This window comes from Histoplasma capsulatum (genome assembly GCF_000150115.1).
Source record: "Histoplasma capsulatum G186AR genomic scaffold supercont2.8, whole genome shotgun sequence".
Lineage (NCBI taxonomy): Eukaryota > Fungi > Ascomycota > Eurotiomycetes > Onygenales > Ajellomycetaceae > Histoplasma > Histoplasma capsulatum.
In genome coordinates this window covers 674169-690831 of record NW_025544808.1, presented here as the reverse complement: position 1 = coordinate 690831, position 16663 = coordinate 674169, and the positions used below count along the sequence as shown (strand labels likewise).

Genomic DNA, 16663 nt, shown 5'->3' with positions numbered 1-16663 from the left:
TAGGTAGGTACCAGCATCTAACTTAATTAATGAGTCGAACGCCGTAATCCCGAAGACTAGCCAGTTTTGCAAACATCTAAGCCTTCCTAGGCAGAGGATAAGCGGATAGGATTTGCAGTCGATTTACGAATGGTTCTTCGTATCCACTATGCAGCAACTAACTAGCTGAGGTTAGACTACAAACAGTCCTTGCAGGATCAAGCTAAACGGTAATATATTGGACAAGCTCAAAGGAATCTTCCGGACTCAGGAGGAGATTCTGAGTGCTCATTCAGCCCTAAAATTTTATTTCAAACCCTGGCTGTCGAGCGTGCAAACCTGATCATATTGGCGTCCAACGAACCACTCAGAGCTACGTATGCAGCATTCTGCCAGCTCGGCTCTGGAGTCCCAGCCAGCTGTCCTGCAAGGCATGTTCTCATACCAAAATAATAAGCCACTGCGCCAGGACCAATAAAACTCAGCCGCCAAGTGTCTTTTAGCTCGACACTGGAACGGATATCAAAGCCACTGGTGGGGGCTGCGACCTCGCAATGCAAGGCTTGGGGCTGGAGGCCTGCAGTGGTCTGCTTCACAGCTCACCAGTTATTCCCTGACAAGGTACAAAAGCCCGTGGCCTCGCTCACAATGTCGTTATTTGCGAGCAAGATCAAATACGCTGGCCAACAGTCAGCATTTCCAGGGGACCCTTGAGTTTGCACGTTTCCCCGAGATAGTCGCACAGGCTGCTCACAGAGCTGTCATGGATGGAGAAAGTGAGTCGTCGAGAACCGGTTCGATAGTTTCTGCTGTTCCGAGTACGTGGAAGGATGATGTGCCACAGAAATTGGTCGATACGTTTTGGAAGTCCTTTAATTCAAAGTACCCGGGAAGGGTATTGAAGGCTTTGCCGTACCGACCGGGCAAGACTGCTTCACAGCCTATTTCGAATATTGCCCACGGTGAAGCTGCCCTTGATTCGTACGATCGTGCCAAACGCGAATGCGAACACGCGGTGGACCGTATTGTGAAACAGTGTTTGCGCATTAACCAGAAGTATACGGACCCTCATTTCGACATTGAAAGGGATCTCAAGTCTGGTCAGCGAAATTTCCTTGATGGACTCCAGGGTGTGAATTCGGAGATGAAGCCGAAAGGTGTGAAGCGGGTTACGGTAAGGATTTTTTTTAATTTTTTTTTTTTTCCATGCCCTTCGTCATCATTAACTTCTACAAAAGTGTATCTACCATTTATTTACTTCTTTTATAGGACATTTTCGAGAAACCAGAGTTCTACGTAAATAATGCCACTGCGAGTGATGTTCGTCAGGGAAATGATGGCGACTGTTGGCTTATGGCTGCGCTATGCACTCTGGGGAATATGCCAGGCCTAATCGATAGAGTCTGCGTTGCTCGGAATGAGAAAGTTGGCGTATACGGGTTTGTCTTTTACAGAGGCATGTTGTATCCGTACCAGTTTTCTGTGTGGACATATATACTTTTTATTTTGCGTAGACATCCGTGTTCTAACACCATTTATTAGACGGCGAGTGGCGACATACAATCATCGACGATAAGCTCTACCTCCGAGCCCCGGATTATGAAGATGCGGCATGGGAAAGGGAAGTCTGGGATGATATTGGTCGCGCTGACACGGAGCTGAACTACCGAAAGACCTGGCAAACTGGTTCAAGGGCATTATATTTTGCTCAATGCAGCGACGACAACGAGACATGGTTGCCATTGCTGGAAAAGGCCTACGCAAAAGCGCATGGTGATTATTCAAGTATCGAAGGCGGGTTTGTTGGGTGAGTGCGATGCATTTTATTTTACGTTAGTCAAAACTTCATTACAATTATTGAGCTCCATGGCTAGAGAAGCGGTTGAAGACCTTACCGGAGGCGTCACTTCTGAAATTATGGCTCGGGATATCCTTGACAAAGAAAGATTTTGGAACGAGGATCTCATGAACGTCAACAAGAAATTCGTCTTCGGATGTGCCACTGGTCTGTATGGTAGTTGGCTGTACCCTCAATACTATGGCTCTAAGGAGAGGTCTGGTATACATGAATGTCACGCATATTCGGTCATGGATGCGAAGGAAATCAATGGGAAAAGACTGTTGCGTCTTAGGTATGTCATAATGTCTTTCTCAGGAAACTTACCAAATGCGGAACTAAATTATCCTACAGAAATCCTTGGGGTCATAAGGAATGGTCAGGGCCCTGGAGCGATGGCTCTGAACAATGGACACCTGAATGGATGAATATTTTGCAACATAAATTTGGAAATGACGGAGTAAGTCCCATGTCCTACTTTCCAATGAGCTCCCACAGCAGGCTATTGCCTCTCGTATTCATACCAACTAATGTGTGGTAGATATTCTGGATTTCTTACGAAGACTTTCTTCTTAAATATGAACATATCGATCGGACTCGTCTTTTTGGAGAGGGTTGGACGGTAGCGCAGAAGTGGACCAGCCTCCATGTGCCCTGGGCACTTGAATATCACAAAACAAAATTCGTAATCAAAGTAGCTAAGGAGGGTCCAGTAGTAATTGTGTTATCACAGGTACGCGGTTCAATGTTTCCCCTGCAAGCTCAAATACTAAGCTAATTTGTCGAGTAGCTTGACGAACGTTATTTCAAGGGACTGGAAGGCCAGTACAAATTCCATCTGCAATTCCGTCTTGAGAAAGAAGGCGAAGAGGACTATGTCATCCGCAATCAAAATAACATTTACATGACCCGCTCTGTAAGCACCGATATCACTTTGGAGCCCGGAACATACACTGTTTTCGTACGAGTAAAGGCTACGCAATTTAGCGATCCTCCACCAGAAGATGTTATCAGAGAAAAAGCTAGCAAACAACGCGAGAAGCTTGTTCAAATCGGACACTCGTACGATTTGGCTCATGCGAAGGGAGTGGAACTGGAGTCTGAGGAAGAGGAAGCGGAAAGGAAGAGAAGAGAGAAAGAGAAGAAGGCGGCGTTAAAGAAAAAGGAGAGGGATCGTGCGGAAGCTCAGTTGAAAAAAAGATGGAAAAGGGACAAAAAAATTGCCGCCAGAGAAAACAGGAAGGCAAAAAGAGCTGCGCGGGCAACGGAGCAGAGGGAAACCAAGCTACAGGCTAAAAACGACAAGAAGCTGAAAGAGGGTGGGAAAAAAGTAGGACAAGTGGTGGAAAGTGATGCGGAACGTACTGATGGGAGCAATCGGGAGGGAGGTGAGGAGGCGGCGGAAACTCCAAAGGCTGTAAATCTGGAGAATAAAAATGAAGGCCTTACACCCCTAACGGGAGATGCAAATGGAAAACTTGAGGGAAAAGCCACGGAAAACAATGACAAAGATATGGAATCCTCAGAGGTGCCAAACCAAGGAAAGGAAGTCAGAGCAGAGGAAGACAATAAAATGAAAGGCGAGGACCTGAAGCCGTCAACAGAGGATGCGAAGGTGAAAGAAGTACAGAAGGGTGAGGACATGGAGAGAGAAGATGAGGAAAATATCGAATCCCACGCAGATTCAGAGAACGCAAGTGACAAGGAAAAAAGGGAAATCGAGATGTCCACTACCTCCAAGCTTGCGAAAGGGACGGAAAACGAAAAGCAGAGAAATGAACACCCCGGAATGCCAGAAGAAAATACTGAATCTCTTCCTCAAATATCCCAAAAGTTGGAGACAGATAGCGACACCGATTCAGGATCCGTTTTTGAATTTGATTCTGAAATTGATATGTCACCGACCGAAGAATCTGAAAGCGACAGTGAGGAACATGAGAAGGACGACGATGACAGCAATGACGGCGAGTACAGCGTTAAGCCGCCATGGAATGCTGTATGTGTAGTGGGACTTCGCGTTTGTTCCAAGGATCGCGACTTAACCGTTAGTATCGTGAAGCCGAAACCATGGCAAGAACATATCGAAGTGCGGCGTGATTGCGACGATCCTGCCGTGGAATGATTGAAATAACTGGCTTCTAACTAGCTCTGTGATATATCAAGTTATTGACCTATCTCTCTTTTTTCTGCTACATGCTTCTGGAAAGTGTGTAGTGAAGCTTACGCTCTAGCGAAGTTTAGATAGTGTACTGAGGCAGTATTGGTCGTTCAATCATAAATTATTTTGCTTAATTTCTATTCATTACGAATATTCTTCTTTTCCATGCTACTCAGTGCTGTAATGTATGTGTCTCATTGATGTTTGCCTCTTGAGAACGAGCCCTGATTGGGGTTAGGGCAAGCACCTTCTTACAGTGATGCCGTCATAACTCAGAACCGTTGTTCCAGCTCCTGTCCAGACACAACAATCATAGAGATTAATCTCAGGGTGCCATGCGCTCTCAATTCGCGCCGGTTTCAGCACTCCTAGTGTCACTACGCTCTAGCCATGGAATATACTTGACCATATGTGGTATCTCTTACCGGAAATTCTCCTCCTCCACCCGCCTTTCGCAACTTGTCTCGCTCGCCGACTTCCATGAAACCAATGTCCAAATCCCAATTGGAAGCTCTGGAAATATCTCCCTAAAGTACACTTCGTGCTCTCTGTTGCCTCTTCTTCCTGCCCTTCGTGCTGCTTCTGTAATTCGTTCCTAATCCTCCTTGGCTAATTGGCCAGTATAACAGCATTCTACAACCTATTACGCGACACGCCTTCCGGCGAACAAATGTTATCCTCTACCTGCCTCCAGGGCCTCTGTTTCCAAACGACAAACTGGACACCACAACAGGCTTCAGAAATGATACCAAGAATTCCGCGTACTCGGATCCGTCTCCGTCACCGCAGCATGCCCTGTCTTCTAGCACATTATCGACTGTTGTGACAGTGAACTATCGGCTCGGACAGGTGGAAGAAAATGGGGAGCAAAAGCGTTATTACTACCCAGGCCCCGTACACGATACACTGGCAGGGTTTGACTGGATTTTTGAGCATCTGAAACCGAAGCGGCTATGTGTATTTGGAAAGCACATTGGGGGTTCGTTGGCAGTAATGCTCGCGCTCACTGAGTCACGATCTGTTACTGCCGTAGCTGCGCACGAGCCGATATGCGATTGGACCGGCTTGGATGATTATTGCTTGAAATCCGATCTTGTACCTGAGGAAACTTTCGCAGCCGATGAGATACATAGCAATGATAATGATCATGGAGAAAAGACAACAACAGCAGTAGATCATAACCCAAAGAAGCGTGGACGGAAGAAAAAGATCCCATCATCGCCACCAGATCTCGTCCCACTTCTCGAAGCCCGGAGTGCTCTATTCCGCAATCCTGTCAATTACTTTGACTCCTTTGCTTCCCCTGCTCTGTTTCTTCGTTCTGCTGGAAAAAATACGCCGGAGACTATTCCCACCTATCACACTGGTGGAGACTATTCTATTCCCGTACTCAAAATCCCCCCGAAGGACATAATCAGTGGCCCAGACTTTACCCGATCTTTCCAAGATTTGGATCTAGATCTGATCCCCCCTCCCAAACTGGATCTGGATTCTGATTCTTCCGATTCTGAGAAGCCAACCCGGCGTAGAAAGGCCTTATCTCGATGGCCACCGTACAGCCTTGAATATAATGATAGGCCCGGCGTAAAATCTTTAGGACCCTGGGATGGCAAACCTAACTTACCACATATGCAGATATTCGTGCATAGCAATCTTCCTTTTGAGTCGGTCCCAGAGTTGGTGCGGGAACTGAGACCAAAAGGAAAAGCGCAAGGTGAAATTTCTTCTCAATCTGGGAATGGAGCTCGTAATGCTTTGAGCTCCAGAGCTGGCGATGTATTCAAGAAAGTCGGAGTGAGTGGTGAATTTGGCAGTGATCCTCTTACGGAAGAAAAAGCCTCTTGCTTTGCATCACCGACTATGCTTCCTCCTCGCCGTCCACGACCCTCCCGTAAACGCACGCTGGAAGCGGATGGAGAAACTATCCTGGCACGCCAAGGAGCGGAGATGGTCTCCTTGATGCGTAATGCGTGTTTCTGGGGTAGGGAGAAAGGGTATGCAGAAGAAAGGGTTAAGGCTGTGTCCATTCCATTGTCTTTGTCTTCAACGGCAGTCCTTGGCCGTGAAGGAGGTGGATCAGGGAGTCGCATGAAAGGCCCGAGAGGAGCTGAAGAATGTGTTAATCAATCATCTAGTGTTGAGGAACAGACTGGAAGATATTTCTATAATATCCTAGAGCGAGTGAATCGGAACGAATAGTGAGTGTGGTTCTCCACTATCAGGAAACGTCTCCATACCACTTTTTTAAATTTTCAAATTCTTTTGGTCTATTCTCCAGTTGGATTGTAACATGGTTTTGTAACACATTGCCAGAAGTGCTTATGTTCAATTCATTTCATTAACTTGTGCTAACTGGAGCCAACCCAGGCCCCAACGATCATAACCCTTACTGTACATTTTTCCAACAATTAAAAGGAAACAAATTCGCCCCAAGAGAATCGATATCATTATCAAGCACAATGAATGCATATTAGAATACAGTCGGCGCGGGGAAGGCGTCACGACATCATGAGAAGTAAAACTGCAATGCGCAACACCGGCAGATTCCAACGATAATGCCGTCATCGCATGCGATACGCGAACTGATGTTGACTTAGAGCCACGGCTCTGCGTCGCCGTACTAGCCCGGCTCAGTGTAGAACGAGCGTCATCTTCGCCGCCGTTTGCGCTCAAGTTTCTAAACTCTTGTAGCGTAGCTGTTACTACCTCGCCCCACTTAACAGGCTCATATGCGGCATCCGTATCATTCTCTGGTGGATGGCAGGCTGCGCTAATTCCAGCACTGCAATTACCGGCGAGAGGCATCCTGGAGCCGAAACGTCTCATGCTCAACGCAGATACTGCTACGAGCATAAGACTTCCAAGCGTCACGGCGATTATCATAGGAATTGGGGAGAAGCCCAACGAACTCATTATGTATTTGTCGGCCAACCGCCCGTCGAAGTAATATGGAATTTCCTGCGCAAAAAACAAAGATTGTGATGCCAACCAATGCAGGACAACAAATACAGCAATCAATGGCAGGCCGTATTTGTATGGAAGACTAATATAGAATTCTGACCTTTGCTTCCCTTGTGGCTTGGTGACCCGGAGATAGTTACGATGTAGAGCATAGCCGTTGTATTCGGCAGCGAGGAGCATGGACGTTAGAATATTGTTGTAAAGGAAATACGAAATCGAGATCACAAGCTGAGGAGTGTTTGCAAGAATCATTAATGACATGATATCTTTCGAGCGGCTGGACTTGAGCGAAAAGATCGAGATGGCTGAGCCGGCTTTGGCGGAGTCGGCCGAAAACCCAGGGAGTTTCCCTTCACCATATCCGGAGCCGAATTCGATTCGATGCAAATAGATAGCAGCGGCGAGGCTGGCAAAGTACCTAATCAATTCGGCTGGTTAATAACAAAATAATAGCCCGGCATTTCCAAGAAGGGTAGGACTTACAGTGCAACTACTATGTACCAATGGAACGAATTTACCGAATGAAACCATCTTCTGGGCCTAGACAGACGTTTTGGAATATTGACCTGAGAATAACGCGTCTCTGAAGAGGTTGTAAATGCTCTGGTATACACGTTTGATTTGGACGAAAGACATCGTCCCCGGCTATTTGGATCAGGCTGACTTAGAAATGACGATATTGCGTCTCCTATAGTCAGTAGCACATCGTCCCTGGCATCATGGGCTGTTATGAACATGCAGACGACATTGACAATATTGAGCCCAAGCACGGCGATGGCGACTGGGAAACTGAACCTGAGTTCGCAATTTTCTGGAATTTTCTCGCTGAGGCAACCTGCCGCTTTAAAAGTCTCCGTTTTGGCCGGCTCATTTTCATTTGAATATGCGCATTCAGAAATACTTTCAACGGTAACTGCATCAGCCCACGAGCTGTTGGCCCAATTCTGGGGATCGCGAAGGAAACGGCTAACAGCGCCAATATCTTGATTCTCTGAAATATAACGATAAAGCATTTCCATATCTCGGCAGAGTGTATCAGGTGCGGTCAGCGGTTTACTGTAGCACGGTGACACCTCCGCATACGTATCCTTATTGAAGGTTACTGTTCCCTTCTGAGTAGGCGCTGTTATATTCAGCCGCTTAACTTCCAAAGGCGAAGCTGTCACCTTCCAGTTTGCAGGGTCAATCTGATCGCCGTTACACTCATCCAACCCCTGCTGGCCGCGACACATCCAGTCGTAGTCTTTTTTCCCTTTTTTCATCGCCCTTCTTGGACCGCTACCAGTGCCAGAATCCCAGACAGTGACATTATCATGGCTCAAGTCGTCCGTCAGGATCACAAGAGTGCCACTACCTGGTAGGTAGTCAACAGCGAATGTGTCGATGCATTCCTTCGGTGAAAGGCGTTCAAAAGAGTCATGAGTCATGGATTGGAGAAAATCGGATTTCGTGAGGTTCAGGGCAGACCTAACACATTCGCTAGCCACAAGGCTGTAATCGCCTACGTTGGGGGCTACTAAGACTTTGTATTGATGCACGGCAGTGGAGGCGAATATGACGGAGTTATATCTGGATGATCCAGTGAGAATATGCAATCAATGGCATTGGATATTGAAGGCACTAACATAATGTGAATTGGTAGTGAAGAAAGCAGCAATACTAGCCAGAGGCCCAGTCGTTTGTACCCAACAAAACGGAAGTTGCTGACACTGGCCGTTCCGATTTCGAGCCACGTCCCTTGATTATGTGCGCGATCAGTATCCGCTCGGGATGGCGAACTTAGGCATTGCATGCAATAGCTACTGGTGGCAAGTGTCACCGCACTTAAACAGTTGATTAAGAAGTGTAGCCCCGTAGCCCAGTTTCTCGAAACCGAACATTTTCCTTGATATACTGGTACGGATATGAATTCCACGCTCCCGTATTTCCCGTACGCCCTTATGGTAGCAAGAAGGGTGATGATGATATTGACAAGCAGAACAACGCAGGCAAGGTAAGTAGATAGCAAAGCTCCCCTGATCCACGCTCTTCTATGATGGGCGTTGACAGTTCTTGCTTCAGGCTCATTGGAAATTTGCCTGCCATCATAGGCCGTTTTCACGTCGGAATATAAGGAGTTGGATTGAGAGGCGGTGGATCCTGATGAAACATCGGTTCTTCATTAAGTTATTCTTTCAATCAGTCTCTCTGCATGCCATAATATGCAATCGCGCAGTGGGTATTACCCGTTGTGGCAGACCTACCTTTCTCTGTGCATCAACTCTGTCTCCTCTGACCCTCGTCTCGGATCATCTTTGTCTTTCTTTCGGAATGGTAAGCCGGGCAACGGCCATTCTTGTGAATTTCGCTTTGACGAAGCCGACGATGCGTCATTGGCAGGATGTGATCTTGCCGCCAAAAGTTGCTGTCGGCTGTCCCCAAGGTATGTATATTTCATTCTTTTCCAGCGCCCATGTGTTGGCCCCCGAAGATGCGAGAATCAGTGGTGGCTGCTTCCAATGGCCGACATGCACTTGGGCCGGGGATTGTTCGTCCAAGTTGTCAAATACAGAGCAGATGCATCTTGCTCAGATCTGAACATGAAAGGATGGAGGAGTATCCTTTAATATATTTGGCCTTGTCAGCCTTACACTTATTCACACGGATGTGAGAAAACAGAGGCAGGGAATTTGCGGCCTCGACTGCGGGACCTTGATGCCAGGCTGTCGGAGACATCCTGATCGTCACTGATCAGCATGCTGGCCGTTCAGTAGGGCCGCCTCGGGGTCTCCCTCTTTGCGGAGATAGCTTCGCCATTGGCGAAGATATCAAGCTGGATCAGTTTTTCCTCTTTTTGCTTCAGCCTCAGGAGCCAGGAACAGACTATCCGTGGTTGGCTGCGATCATTATTGGCAGCTTGGCGGACTAATGTAGGAACTATTTCAACAAGCCCTCGTGTCGAAAGCAGATATCCCAAGGTCGGAAACGAGGTCAGCCTCCGCGACTGGCGGCGGCCCCTGCACTGACTAAACCCCTTTAACCACAGGTTGACCAAACTATGTTTTATGTTCCCTAGTTCGCGGTTACTCACATTCGTCGCGTGCTTAAAATTCAATGGTAACTATGTATTTGTGATGGCTCTCATACACACACACACACACACAAAAAAAAAAAGGGAAGAAAAAAAAAGAGGACAAAGAAAAAAGAAAGCAATATTTTCATCTCCCACCAAAAAAAAAAAAAAAAAAAAAAAAAAAAAAAAAAAAAAAAACTACAGGAAAGCTTCAAGAGGGCATTGGGAGCCTACCCTTTTCAGGCGCTAGGCTAAGATCAAGATATTTCTCAGACTCCTCACACCCTCGTAAAATTCAAACGTAGCCCTGACCCAGTGTCAGCTTTTCGGGGAACAGCAACCGTGGTCAAAACGAACCCTGAACGGCCAGTTTCTGATCGGCGCCATAAGGGCTTTTCTACACCAAGAATAGCATCTCATGCTGGCACTTTGCGGGCAAGCCCCTGGGGCGAACCCAACTCAGCAAATGATTACCAACTCAATTGTAATCCCAAGGTCGGCGCATTCCCATGGGAGATTATTTCCGAATCAATTCGGGGCTGTCAAGCTTGAGCTCCAGTATTTAGAATTTCACAATATTCCGCGCCAGTCCTAGGACTCAACCCGGATAATCTGCTGCGGGCTGCAACAAAATCCAAGCAGCGCTTCGATTCCTGGGTCTAGCGAGAGTTCTTTCGACCCTGAAGCCGCATTCCGATGAACCCCTTGGTTGCGTTTTCGTGTTCTTCTTGAAAACATTGCGAAGAACGAAGTCGAATAACTATATGTTATCTAACGTCAAAAATCTCGCTAAGAATTTGTCGGCGCAGACAGGATAAAGTCAATCAATTCCTCGAATTCTGGTGCCTAACATCCTCTCGTAAGCTCGACATAATTTTTTTTAAATTTATTTTTGCTCTAGCTTTCGTTTCAAAAAGAGAAAGATGGAAATACCTTTCCTGAAGGAAACAAATTCTGCTTCCACAGGGTCGACGTCTTGCCTCTCTTCAGTGTCATATGCATTGTATCCCAGGGCCGAACGAGACAATGCTCTTTGCGTGATCATCCATATATGGATCACTGCTAGGGAACGGCTTGGGAACTTTTTCATGAAGCAAACCAAAATGCTCACAGCGAGAAATGTCAGTGCAACGTGCCAACTTCTTAGTATATAGCGCTCTCCAGGACTCGACCCATTTTAGCTATAAACAGCGCAGTGTTCCGTGTGTAGGGCACATCGCCCTGGAACTAACTGGAAGACGGTTTATAGACGGAAGGATTATGGATTACGGTGGAGATCTCCTATTACCCAATATATGAATGGGCCGCGACCTTACATTATAAATAAGATTCTGCATTTTCGCAATCCCCCCCTGCTACATTTGGTACATGATGAGCACCTTTCAGTTGTCGATCCAGCAGGGCGCTTTGAGTCGATTCCCTACCCAAGGCGGAAGTACCGTTTGCGTGTTACAAATATATATACCTTCAAATCCATGCCATCGCGGATTTTGGTGAGATGGTTTGAGATACAGCAGAGAAGCAATCTTGATGGGCAAAGGGCGTTTATCATTTTTATTCAAGGGCACCATTCATTCCCAGATACACCCAAAATAACTCCAAGAATAGGGTATCAACATTTATCTAATCGAGTGCTGTGTTTCAAAAAGGTCAGGTTAACATCGCGAATGCCGCCATTCACGTCCTGTTTTGTTTTCAGTTCGTTGCTTCATGTGGTCTTCAAAGTCGTCAATGATACCGCCATCAGTATCCGGTTCTAGCCTGCCACAAACTTTCCAACTCGTTTCCAATTTCCCCATCAGCTCGCTCCTCGAGTTCGCGGATGGTCAGGGGTTGAGATCGCTGGCCCAAACTCATGCCCATAGCTGTCGCATTTTCACGTTCCAAGAGAACTGATGAAGTGAAATCAGAAAAGATGAGTGGTATAAGTCAGAACGGTAAAGCGAACGAGGAAAACAGAGTAGATCACACTTACGATGTATTTCAATTGCGGCTCGCTTCCCGCTAAACATTGCGTGTACAACATTGGTGCTGTCGTCGTTATTACAGTCCCCGACCGCATATACTCCCAACATGCTGGTGGCCATTCCCTTGAAATTATTGTCAATCTTCCCATTCACCATTTTCAACCCCAGTTTGTATGGTAGATCAGAGCGTTGCTTGGAGGCGAAGGCCGTGAAGAATGCAGACCGATTCACAGGTAGAGCGTCACCTTCGAAATGGACTGTGAAAATGTCAAACTCGGACTTACTCCCAGCATCGAAATGATCCGCACCGTCTTGGGCACGGGTGATGTTTTTGATCGGGGAGTAGTTGTGTTTGATGCCATAAAATCTTTCGAGCTCATCGGCCTCATTTGCTGGAAACTGGGTGCCGTTCGTGAAAGCAATCACATCATGGTTTATCGTTGCGATATGCATTACATTATCGAAGATGTTTGCCACATCGCCTAGCATACCCAGGGGCTGGTCGCGGTGCTCAAACCCGTCACACCAGGGGCACCAATAAATCCCCCGGCTCCAAGCTTCGCTTATACCAGGGGTATCTGGGAGAATGTCCTCTATGCCTGTGGCAAGGATTATTTTTCGTGCCGTTTTAGTGACCAGGGAAGGCTTCCCTTCACTGCCCAGATCGATCTCTACCTTAAAATGTGGCAGTTCGTCACTGGAATTTTGCACGGAAATAATCTCCAAAACGGTCCCATTTTTCATTTCTGGCGTTGGATATCTCTTAATGAGTTCGCGCGCTTTGTGACGAAAGAACGACGGAACAACCCCTGTAAAACCATCAACAAAAGCGGAACTGCGTTGAACACATGTATGTGAGAGTGATGGAGAAGTGCTGTGCATTAGTTAATCACCCACCATCATTTCCTATGACATCGTGTACCCGTCTCGTCAACAGGTTGCGGTATTTCCCAGAGTCAATCATCAATGCCGTTCTCCGGACACGGGATAGGCTGCTCAGCGCGCTGAGGCCAGCGGGACCCCCGCCGACGATGATGACATCGTAATCCACGAGGGGAATACTGGTCGCGGCGGCAAGTGTCAGAACGCATAAAAGAATCAATAACGATCCAAACGATCGGATGGTAGCCATGGTGGATTAAACTGCAACAACAAAACGACATCGGAAGATGAGAAACATCCTTAGACTAGCATTGCATTTTTGAAGAGCGTTCGGAATCGGAAGCCGGAAGCGTTTAGATCGCATCTCCAGGCACCAGATCCGTCCCGTTGATCCAAGAGGACAGTGCTTCCAATACAAGCTGGTGGGTCTTTCCTGGTGGGCCTTTCCTGTTGCATCCTTTTACCCGGACTACGGGCCACAGGAAGCTGCACACTCCGCAGGAGGGACTTTGAAATTCCTCGATGCTGCAAGAAGGGGCGACTGCTACCCGAAAACCAAGGACCGATAATGAGTAGACCAGTGCTTCGCGATCTACACTGATTCGGTTGGGAATAATACAAAAAGACCGGCAAATCGATGTGCTCCTTGCCCTATGTATGGGCTGACAAGATATACTTTGACTCCGTTGTGCTCATAGACAAATTAGCGCTAGTAGATCGGAAGTTTAATCGCTGGAAGAGTTCTCACGTGTGCTTGTGATGTCAGAGGAGCCGTCCAACATCATCATGTCGTAGGGACCGCTGGGGAGATTGTACTAAAACAGTGAAAAAATTGATTTCGTCAAGGTGTTACAACAGCCTTGCTGGATAATGTACAAGTGCAAATACGTGGCAGTGGATACCGAAAAAGGAAACCCAAAATACAGGTTTGAGGAGATGGGAAAATTGGTAGCTATGAGAAAACAAAACCAAAACGAGATTCTTTATGAAAGAGATACAGTTTTAACCCTTGTATTGCGATAATATGCACATCTTCGTTTCAGCATTACCAAAACAACAGAAGAAAAAAAAGAGAAGATCATCGAGATTTATTGGGTATCATTGGAGTCGAGAGAAAGTGAAGAAATTTGAGAGGCCATGCACACCCATACAGTCACTTGCCGGAAAAGCATGGCAATTGGAATAGCCTTGAAGCTCAAGAAATAGGGACAAACTCCCGCGCGAAAGGAGAGAATATATATATGAATATATATATGTATGCATAAAAGGGTTTAAAACATAGAACTTCTTTTCCTACTTATTGTGTTGTTACGACCATCCTCTTTCTTAAAAAGACCAAAAATACTTCGCCTCTCCTTCAACTGAGGGTTCGATGGCCGCTGAACTCCAAAATGTGGTGGTGCGAAAGTGTGTGACGGGGGAGGGATGTAGGAAGAATAGCGGTTGTGTGCAGCGGAATTGGGATTGGTAGATGCAGGTCGTGGTGGTGGATTAGGCCTAGGAGCTTGAGGGGTCTGTGAGAATTGTTTTCTAAGTTGGGCTTCCTCACGCCCATAAATTTTCTTGAGGCGCTCTGTCTCTTGGTCGATCGCAGCCTGTCTTCGTCTCGCTTCCCGTTGCTCCGCTTCTAGCAGCCGTTTGGTCTCTTTCTCCGCCTCTTTCTCGCGGCGGCGGCGTTCCTTGGCTTCTGCTTCTGCTTGTTTCTTCAATCTGGCAGTTTCTGCGTCGATTTCCCATTGCGTGCGGGGATCAGCTGGCGGTGGGCGGGTTTGGCGTTCAGGTATGGGAGCTTGGGGTCTTTGGGGTGCGGTAGGTGGTTGTATCTGATTTGCATATTTCTTTGGTTCCTGGGAAGAGCTGGTCATTGAACCAGGTAAGCTGTTGGGGTTGGGTGGGTCGGAGATGTGAAAAGTCTCGGCTATATGGCCAAAATATACGTCCCGAATAACAATGGCGCCTAGGAGAAGGACCACCTCCAGTCCCTTGAAGTCTTCGATTTCTACACGATAAAGATTCGGCTCGTACAATGTCACCTCTTTAAATCCACGTAATATGGCCACCGTGATATCGGGCTCTTTGCCCTTTTTATCATCTAGTTTTTTTCCCGACATATAGCAGCCAAGATCCCTCGAGAGCTTCCCATCCTTGCGCCAGATAAACTTCAGTTTCGGCGTGATATCAGAGGCGGCCGGATCACTCATTGTCCGATCGAGTTTCGAGCTTGAAGGTTGTCTGAACGTCTGCTGCGGCATTTCAAACTCCCATGAAGCGGCAGAGTTCCACGTCTTCGGCCTGTGGCGAACAAGTACCTGTTGGTCTGGGTTGTACAGCTGTATCACGAACTCATTTGGGAGTATAGGTTCTGGAGGGGGAGGAACCCCGCCATTTTGCCGAATGGCTTCTTGCGACAATGACGGTTGTGTCCATTTCGGGATCAAAAGGACCTCCGCATAAAGGACATCAGGAGAGTAGGCATCATATATGCCCGCAGCATAGCGGTTCTTGGACCCTGGGAGTGAGGGGTCGAGGTGTCGGAGTGTATAGACGGGTGTAGGTTCGGCACCATGCTGCGCGAAAAGGAAGGTAGAATTGAATTTGGGTTTGACGTTAGATGGCTTGACAAAAAACGCTGCAGACTTTGTTAGCAACTTCAGCAGTATTTATCCAAATATACTAGCAGTCATGTAGCATAGCTCGGGGAATCGTACTTGGCAGATTTTCATCCAGCATGTTTGAGTCGGCAAGCGTCCTGGCAGTTAAGATTCTACAGAAATGCGGTTCGGGGACAGAACTGGTTGCTCAGGCGCAGGAATAAAACTTGGGAGCACCGAACCATGCCCTGGAATGCCCTGGCCGTGCTATCCTGAATGTCGAGAGGCAAGAGAAAAGACAGGATTCCGCCTTGGAGATAACGAAGCTGCGATGGCGTTATGTCAGCGGGGTCCGCCAAGACCAATCTTACCTTCTATGGACTAGCGCAGCCGCAAGCCACGTCTCCGCGTGAGCCGCAAGCCACAAGCCGAAGCTTCATGACGCAGCACAAACACAGCACGAACACAGCACGCAGCACGCAGCACTCGGGAAACCGCAAGCTGCTGCGTCGAGGATTCGTACGAGTTATGGGGCACCTTGGTTGGACGCGCGGGTGGGAGGCTGCTGATGTCAAATGGGTTCTCGTTATCTCAGGTTTACATCGCTTGGACAGACCAGTGCCAGGTTGGAATGACATGTGTGTCCTATATTGCTCCTTGTGACATTCTGCTTCACGAGGGCCGAAAGTCCGCATTTGAGCCTTTGGCTGCGCTTGAAGAAGCCCCGTGCGGTTGTCTATTTCTGGCTGGGACTGCATACCCGACATTCCGCATGGATACTGCGTACGCGTCACGGATGGAGCAAGGGCTTTCAGAATTGCATCTCCCAGTTTCAGATCTCTGCACTTGTGGGGCTCAAATAACGCTGAGCGGGGTCTATTAATAACTGGGATCGACATGCTGGCGCCAAAATATCTGTGACCATTTTTAGCGATAGCTGTCCCAATCGAGGCAACAGCCTTGGAGACGAGACGGCTGCCGTCAAGTACAAGAAAGCCGATGTTATTATCCCTGGATTTCCTGGAAGCTGGAGTGTGCGATTCATTGGAACGCTTGAAATCGTCACCCAGTGATCGAGAACCAAAAACCAGGCAGAAATAAGAAAGATTCTACCATGGAACCAAGAGATCTAAATGAGAGATAAAAGAAGAAGAAAAAAACAAAATGAAAACAAAAAATGAAAACGAAAATAAAACAAAAAAACGAAGCCAAGATTACAGTTGACTTCATGTCACT

At 47.3% G+C, this 16663-nt stretch overlaps 5 protein-coding genes across 5 annotated transcripts; 2 read left to right on the top strand and 3 right to left on the bottom strand.

Moving 5' to 3' along the window:
* Nucleotides 1–742: 742 nt before the first annotated feature.
* Nucleotides 743–3938, top strand: HCBG_06029 (calpain-9; the record flags this gene model as incomplete). Its single annotated transcript, XM_045433078.1, has 6 exons — nt 743–1153; nt 1249–1324; nt 1522–1786; nt 1842–2111; nt 2171–2276; nt 2607–3938. 6 exons carry the CDS (start codon nt 743–745, stop codon nt 3936–3938), a joined length of 2460 nt encoding a protein of 819 aa, XP_045286246.1.
* Nucleotides 3939–4287: 349 nt separating this feature from the next.
* On the top strand, nt 4288–6228 carry HCBG_06028 (uncharacterized protein; the record flags this gene model as incomplete). The annotated part of the gene is made up of 2 exons (XM_045433077.1): nt 4288–4506; nt 4604–6228. 2 exons carry the CDS (start codon nt 4310–4312, stop codon nt 6171–6173), a joined length of 1767 nt encoding a protein of 588 aa, XP_045286245.1.
* A 94-nt stretch (nt 6229–6322) lies between these two features.
* On the bottom strand, nt 6323–9372 carry HCBG_06027 (uncharacterized protein; the record flags this gene model as incomplete). The annotated part of the gene is made up of 5 exons (XM_045433076.1): nt 6323–6359; nt 6454–7353; nt 7419–8504; nt 8870–9091; nt 9179–9372. 5 exons carry the CDS (start codon nt 9370–9372, stop codon nt 6323–6325), a joined length of 2439 nt encoding a protein of 812 aa, XP_045286244.1.
* Nucleotides 9373–11730: 2358 nt separating this feature from the next.
* On the bottom strand, nt 11731–13086 carry HCBG_06026 (sulphydryl oxidase Sox; the record flags this gene model as incomplete). The annotated part of the gene is made up of 4 exons (XM_045433075.1): nt 11731–11879; nt 11963–12211; nt 12239–12763; nt 12852–13086. 4 exons carry the CDS (start codon nt 13084–13086, stop codon nt 11731–11733), a joined length of 1158 nt encoding a protein of 385 aa, XP_045286243.1.
* A 1021-nt stretch (nt 13087–14107) lies between these two features.
* Nucleotides 14108–16628, bottom strand: HCBG_06025 (uncharacterized protein; the record flags this gene model as incomplete). Its single annotated transcript, XM_045433074.1, has 2 exons — nt 14108–15465; nt 15951–16628. The coding sequence occupies 2 exons, from the start codon at nt 16324–16326 to the stop codon at nt 14108–14110; spliced, it is 1734 nt and encodes a 577-aa protein (XP_045286242.1).
* Between the last annotated feature and the right edge of the window lie 35 nt (nt 16629–16663).